The 8,025-nt window shown below is 44.3% G+C and overlaps 1 protein-coding gene across 2 annotated transcripts in view; it reads left to right on the top strand.

Moving 5' to 3' along the window:
* Window positions 1–3,308, top strand: part of GCSAML (germinal center associated signaling and motility like) — a 30,234-nt gene extending 26,926 nt beyond the window's left edge. For both annotated transcript variants that reach the window (XM_028135410.2, XM_054716770.1), the window contains exons 3-4: window positions 1,722–1,750; window positions 2,655–3,308. In XM_028135410.2, the coding sequence (XP_027991211.2) occupies window positions 1,722–1,750; window positions 2,655–2,897 (272 nt within the window). In that variant the 3' untranslated portion in view covers window positions 2,898–3,308. The remainder of the gene's footprint in view (window positions 1–1,721; window positions 1,751–2,654) is intronic.
* Window positions 3,309–8,025: the final 4,717 nt, after the last annotated feature.

Raw genomic sequence — 8,025 nt, forward strand, 5'->3', positions numbered from 1 at the left:
CCAGGTTCAATTCCAGTCAAGGGCATATACCACAGTTGCAGGCTCCTCCCTGACCCTGGTCAGGGCTCATGCAGGAGGCAACCAATCGATGTGCTTCTCTCACATTGATATCTCTCTCTGTCTTTCCCTCTCTCTTCCACTCTCTCCAAAAATCATTGGAAAAATATCCTCAGCCAGGTGAGGCCATGTGTCCCTGGATCCGGGTGAGGCTGGGTCCCAGGTCCGGGTGAGGCCACGCGCCACTGGGTCCGGGTGAGGCCACGTGTCCCTGGATCCGGGTGAGGCCTCTCGCACCTAGGTCCGGGTGAGGCCACGCGCCCCTGGGTCTGAGAGAGGCCACGTGCCCCCGGGTCCGGGTGAGGCCATGTGTCCCTGGATCCAGGTGAGGCCTCGCGCACCTAGGTCCGGGTGAGGCCACGCGCCCCTGGGTCTGAGAGAGGCCACGTGCCCCCGGGTCCGGATGAGGCCATGTGTCCCTGGATCCAGGTGAGGCCTTGCGCACCTAGGTCCGGGTGAGGCCACGCGCCCCCGGGTCCGGGTGAGGCCATGTGTCCCTGGATCTGGGTGAAGCCGTGCTCCTGGGTCCGGCCGAGACCAAACCAGAGAGAGTCGGACCTCCGTTACCACCATTTTTCCACCATCCAGAGCTGAGGGGTCAGTGCTGACATGTACACATAAGGAACTGGTGGACATTGAAATTGGGTCTCTAAAGAACTGTTGGTCCAGAAAGAAACTCACTACAGACTGATTCATTTGCCTGTCAGCATAACTATTATTGCTCGTCTCACATTCAGTTCTTTTAAGTATATCTCTAGTGACACATGATCTCGCTCATCTAGGGGAAATGATGAACAACATAGACTGATGAACAAGAACAGAACCAGAAACAAGGAGGCATCGATCGGACTAGCGGGCCTCAGAGGGAGGATAGGGGAGGTTGGGGGGAGGGGGGAGAGATCAACCAAAGGACTTGTGTGCATGCATATGAGCCTATCCAACGGTTAAGTTCAACAGGGGGGGTTGGGGCATCCGTGGGGAGGGGGGGGATGGGAATGGGGGGATGAGGACAAATATGTGACACCTTAATCAATAAAGAAATTTAAAAAAAAAGAAAAATATCCTCAGGTGAGTATTAAAAATATATATATGTAATGGTAGAAAATAAAAAAAAGAGGAAAAAGAAAAAAATATATTAGCAGTGAATATCAAGATTAACATATGTATAAATTGCTTCAGTATTCATATACGTAATCAACCTTAGTCTGTATACTTGTATTTAATCTGAAGAACTTACTCTTATTTCAGTACCTATCTCTATAATGATTATTAATTTTTAAAAAATATGACTTTCCTGTGATACTTTTATAGAAGTTATAGCTTAAATTTATACCTATAATCATTCTTTCTTCCTACTTGCCATACTCTGTTTGCATAGCATGTTCGTGGGCAAAATTGTGTTACCCAATTCCAAATCCCACTGTTCTTCAGCAGCTTTGGTGTGTACCATTTACACAGAAACATAGCATGGATGCTGCTTCAGAGCACATGTTCTTCCGTGATCTTGTCCTGGAGCCTTGGAAAGCTCTGTAATGATAAGGCTCAACGTCAGGTGGGCCTCTTTACAGTTAACCATTGCATTCTACCCTTTTAACCGCCCCCAACCCCAAACTGTGATGGCCCAAAATTCTTAGTTTGGTTTCTTTTTATTTTTTATCCTCTAGGTAATGAAGTTTTATCCACCTCTAATCAGGTAATAAAAACATTACCTTTGTCTGATAAATGTCAAAATCCAGATGCCTTTATATAAGCATGGCTATAGATCTTCCTTTACTTGAAATTTCTAAACGCATTGATCATGTCTTTAAAATTTTAAATAATATTCTTGATAATTTTAATGCAGAAACAAAAATAATTTTTAAAATGCTTTGATTTAGATGATTGGAAGTTCTTGTTGTTATAATCCTACCGAAGTCTTATTTTAATTTTCAAAACTAATATAACAAAAATAAGTTAATCAAATAAATACACATATATAATCTGACCACCATAAAACATCCATTCTTTTTAACTATCCATTTGTTTCCAATCTTTCTGTCCATGAATTAACATTCATATTTACGAACATGGTGGATAGCAACAGGCTCATAAAAAAGTTTATTCCTTTTAATTCTACATCGCAAGCATTTTATTAACTTTATTTTGTGGTATCTTAATTTTTACATTTTTATTTCATAGTCTATGCAATTGAAAGTTTATTTAAAAATCTAAATTTTATTAATTGTATTTTATCTTACAAATATTTATAGTTATGTAACTTGACCGATTACCTGCTGAGTGTTGATTGTTGCATACATTCTATCTCAGCACGTGAGACCTAAAGGATGCCACTGCTTTTCTGTGTGTCTTCCGAGGGATAGCAGTGTGCTTCCTTTCTCTTTTACGTATGAGGCGAAGTGAAAGCAGAGTGAGTAGAACTCAGAGCATAACACGCATTGCTCAATGAGGTCTCTAAGACATCAGGGCCTGCAGCACGGGCTTGGGACACCTGAAGTGCAAGATCTTCAACAGAGAAGAAAGGAGGAGGGGTTGAGGGACTGAGTTCAAATCTGATGGACGGCTGGATCCTTGATTTCTTTCTTCTTTGTGCTTGGCAGGAAAATGAGGATGGCAGTGGTTCCGAAGAAGTGTGCTACACAGTCATTGTTCCCCGCCCTCACCACAAGCCCTCCGTGAGCTCCAATGACAACGGCTACGAGAACATTGACTCCACCACAAAGAGAGTGAAAGTGTTTAAAGAAGGATCCGAAACAGAATACGCCCTCCTCAGGATGGCGTGCATCACCAGGCCCTCGCCCCGCACCCCGGAGCATGACTATGAACTTGTGCTTCCCCACTAGACACTTCGTGCCTCTTCGTCTTCCAGTACCTAAGACGGCACAGAGTGAGCCCTCTGGGGAAGTCTGCCTCTCAGCAGTTCACAAAACATTCATTTCTGTCCAGCGTTTAGAAATGATGTCCTTTTAATATATTGCCTTGGGAAACTCTTAAACATGGTATCTCTGTGGTTTGTATGAAGCCGTATACATTGGCATAATGATATAAAGTATTCTACATCTTTTTGTTTGTAAGGTTTGAAGATATGGAGATGGTGGGGAAACCTCCCTAGGACAATAAACATCCACAAATATATGACCTAAAACATTCAATTCCAACCATGCTCTCCAAATTTCAAATGCCGATATTTTCATTTCTAATTATGCATTTTATTTTTTCATGTATAAACTACTCAATAAACTTTTAAAATGTAAGACTAGTGATGAGACCTTTTAATAACCTGATAACTTACTTCAATTTTGTCTTTTCTATGTGTTTTAAATTTTGCTTGTGATAGTGTTTTAAGAATCAAGGTATTAATATTGGATTTTCTGAGAGGAGAAGCTGAGTATGTCATTAATTATAAAAGAAGAAATGCATCAGGCATAGTTGCCAATTGTCTTTCTTCCCAATAGTAAATAGGATGATTTTGTTCAAATATTAGCAAAAAACAAAGTAAACCTGTGCCGATAGCTCTAGGTGATTACCTATGACTAGTAGCTTCTACTAATGAAGAATGAGTGGGCTCTGATTTTAAATTTTAGGTACACTGATAAATAATCCATCCATTTTTATTTTCATTCCCAAGGAATTTCTAAATGACATGCCAACATCCTAATAATGACACAAATGCTATAATTGACAAAGCCCTGCCATCCTTGTGGATAACTATCCTCCATTTTTTTCCAAGCTAATGAAATATTTTATTGTGAATAATAAAAGTGATATTATAAAAACATTTCCAGTCCCAGACATCTGCAGGAGTATGTGAGGAAAAATTCCACCCATAAAACCATAATCCAATCCGCTCCCTATAGTAAGTACTAACATTCACCATAGGCTTGAAATCCCTGTAGCATCAGTGATTGTATTTTTTAAAATATTATAAACATGCGTATGATGCATAGGAAGATGGAAAAAATTTATATTGTAACTGCACACCTTATGTACTCCCAACTTATCTAATTTACAACCAGGTAAGAACCACAATTTTTAAAGAAAGTATTTAAAAATAATATATGACTCACTGGTAAGTGATTTTCTATCAAATAAATAAGAAAATTTTCATCTTAATGTCACATTGAATTTCAGTACTTTTCAATCCAAGAAAAAAAATCAACTGGGACATGGTCATCAGTTCAGGATTATATATATACTAGAGGCCTGATGCATGAAATTCATGCAAGAGTAGGCCTTCCTTCCCCTGGCTGCTAGCACTGGCTTCCCTCTGGCACCCGGGACCAGGGCTTCCCTCGCAGCCCAGCTTCATCTGGAAGGTCGTCCGGAAGGATGTCCAGTCTAATGAGCATATTATGCTTTTATTATTATAGATTACAGTTTGCATTGTTGTAATACACGCGAGCCGTGGTTTGCCACTCTGTTGACTAATGAGTTTGCCGACCACTGAGTTAGTTTATACTTTGGATGTTATGGAAGTAGTATGCATCTAACATGCCTTGTATTAGTAAGTAAAAGACCTGTATGAAGGACTAGGGCAGTGGTCGGCAAACTCATTAGTCAACACAGCAGCAAACCGCAGCTCGTGAGCCACATGTGGCTCACGAGCCGCAGTTTGCCGACCACTGCACTAGAGGCCTGGTGCATGGATTCATGCCCTAGTGAGGTCCCTCAGCCTGGCCTGCGCCCTCTCACAATCCGGGACCGGCCAAAACCAACATCCCCCGAGGGAGGTAGTAGTGCGTGAAGAGACAGGTGGCTGGGGAAGAGCCAGCACTGCTCCGCTCATCCTGGCCCCACTGAACCTGCAGCCACTGTTGCTTGGTAAGCTCGCTGAGCAGTGCACCCACTGTGGGAGCACACTGACCACCAGGGGGCAGGTCCTACATTGAGCATCTGCCCCATGGTGGTCAGTGTGCATCATAGTGACCAGTCGACTGGTTGTTTGGTTGTTTGGTCATTCAGTCACTTGGTTGCTTGTCACTTGGTTGCTCTGGCCTTTATATATATACTAGCGTTCCCGTTGCAGGAAAAATCCTGCAATAGGGTTTCCTGCTGCACTCTACCCTGCCCTGCCTGCTCTCCTCCCTTGTCCCCTGCCCCGGCCCCGAGTTCTCCACCAGCCCGCCTGCTTTTCTAACTTCTCCGCCAGCCGGTTCTCCTTCCTTCTCCCCTGGCCCCGCCTCCGCTCCTCCCTTCTCCCCCGGCCCCGCCTCCGCTCCTCCCTTCTCCCCAGGCCCCGCCTCCGCTCCTCCCTTCTCCTCCCCCCCCCCAGCTTGCTTGCTTCTCTGCAGCTTTGCTCCCTTCTGCAGCTCTTGGCTTCTTTCTATGCTGTCTTGATATGCAAATTAGCTGCCATCTTTGTTGGGATAATTTGCATATTTGTCCTGATTGGTTGGTGGGTGTGGCTTGGCTGGTGGGCGTGGTTTGGGCGTAGCGAAGGTGCGGTCAATTTGCATATTTGTCTATTATTAGATAGGATAGACTAGAGGCCCGGTGCATGAAATTTGTGCACAGGGGGGGGGGTCCCCTCAGCCCAGCGTGCACCCTCTCCAATCCGGGACATCCCTCTCACAATCCTGGACCACTGGCTCCTAATCGCTCACCTGCCTGCCTGCCTGGTTGCCCCTAACTTCCCCCCCATGCCAGCCTGATCACCCCTCACTGCCTCTGTGTGCCAGCCTGGTCGCCCCTAACTGTCCCCTGCTGATGGCCAGGTTGCCCCCAACTGGCCCTCCCTGCTGGCCTGGTTGCTCCTAACTGCCCCTTCCCTTACTGACCCCCTCTGCCAGCCTGGTCACCCCCAACTGCAACCCCCCACCCCAGCCAGCCTGGTTGCCCCTAACTGCCCTCCACTACCGGCCTGGTCGCCTCTTACTGCCCCTTCACTGCCGGCCTGGTCACCCCCAACTGCCCCCCTCTGTTAGCCTGGTTGCCCCTAACTGCACCCCCCGCTAGCCTGGTTGCCACCAACTGCTCCCCCTGCCGGCCTGGTTACCCCTCATAGTCTTCCTGCCGGCCTGGTCGCCCCACGCAGCCTGCTTGTTCAGTCGTTTGATCGTCCCTCACTAACCCCCCTGCCAGCCTGGTCATAGACAGCCATCTTGTGAGGGCATGACAGTCAATTTGCATATTACCTCTTTATTATATAGGAGGATTTGTGGCTTCATGATAAAATTAACTCAAGCTAATTTGCATAACTCACAAGAAAAAAAGCATTAAATGCATTTCTGAAATAAGTTTTTCATTTAATTTTAGAATCTCAAAATAGCATTAGCCCTTGGCATTGTTTAAAAAAAGTTTTGTTAAACCCTAAGTTAGCTAAATAACTTGCTTAAAAGCTTTAACCTTTTGCACTTGGATGTCGAGTGTGACTCGACACGGTTAGCATCGGTAGCAGCTCGTATGTCGAATTGTATTGAATGTATCAATAATTTGAAATATAAAAAAATCCAAATAAATAAGTTTGTATGAAAAGAAACTCTAGTTTTTTATTCTACTGCCACGCTTTGTAAAATCTGGGGTATTTAAAAAATTAAATCCTGAGTAGAATAAAGGAATCGAGAAAAAAGCAAGCGAGTGCAAAGGGTTAAACCCAATTGGTATAGAAAATGCTTTCCCTCTCATCTCAATCTTACATATATGGAGGAGGTGAGAGGGGAAGGGCAGACAATTTCTTTAGCAGCATATATGGCTAAATCCATCAAACACCTTAAACTGGAAAGTGCATTATTGACCCCATTAAAAAGAACTAGGCAAATATCAGAAGTTACACACTTCATAAACCAAAAGACCATAATTTTAGGTTTATGGTAAGTAAAATATTTTTGAAACACTTCAAAAACTTTTAACATAAAACTAGAGGAATCATCTCTTCATTGTAAGAAAGGCATAACAGAAAGTGAAAGACATTTAAAATAAACTGATTTTCAATACTCTTTGAACAAAAGAAATGAAAAACAATGGCTGATTAGCTAAGCTCTGTGCTCTAACCAAACTAATTACAGTGATCTTTGAATGTCAATGCCCACCTGACTGGGTAGCTTGATCTACACTAATAAAAGAGAAATATGCAAATTGACACCCACCAGCCAATCAGGAACATGTATGCAAATTAACCCAACAAAAATGGTGGGTTAGTTTGCATATGCAGGTGCAGAGCGAAGACTGAAGGCTCTGGCTAAGCGAAGACTGAAGACTGAAGAGGCTTGGCTTCGCTGCGGCCGCAGCGAAGGCCTGGGTCCCGGGTGCTGGAGGAAAACCGGTGCCGGCAGCCAGGGGACGGAAGACCTATTGCACGAATCTTTGTGCAGTGGGCCTCTAGTAGTTCAATAATTTTGCAATGATTTTTTAAAAAAACACAAAAAGCCCTAGCTGGTTTGGCTCAGTGGATAGTGTCGGGCCTGCGGACTGAAGGGTCCTGGGTTCAATTCCAGTCAGGAGCACATGGCCAGGTTTCTAGATGCTCAGTAGGGGGCATGCAGGTGGCAGCTTATCAATGATTTTCTCTCATCATTGATGTTTCTCTCTCTTTCCCTCTCCCTTCCTGTTTGAAATCAATAAAATATATTTAAATAAATAAATAAATACACAAAGACACTAAAATGATCCAATCATGCAATGTTCATCTTATGCATTCTGCGTCTCTTTGCCAACCTTGTAGCAGAATCTCAAAGGATGGGGATAATGCTCCAGAGAATGGCAGTTTTTCACCTATTTTTATACATTACAATCAGAGGAGGAGATGTAGGTGGGTTACATGAAATCCATTGGTGATAGATTAGAGGTGGGAGGAAGCAAAGGAGGGGGCCCAGGGTCTTTTGGGGAAAAGCTCTGTCCTCCAGCTCTCCCCTCTGATCCACTGAACCCATAGGCTCAGCATCTGTTGTCTGCCTCCCCTCAGCCCCAGTACCTCAGCTACACTCCAACCCCAGCTGAGCCCCCAGGACCCACAGCCAGACTCGGCGATGCCAA

The sequence above is a fragment of the Eptesicus fuscus genome, chromosome 6 (assembly GCF_027574615.1).
Source record: "Eptesicus fuscus isolate TK198812 chromosome 6, DD_ASM_mEF_20220401, whole genome shotgun sequence".
NCBI lineage: Eukaryota > Metazoa > Chordata > Mammalia > Chiroptera > Vespertilionidae > Eptesicus > Eptesicus fuscus.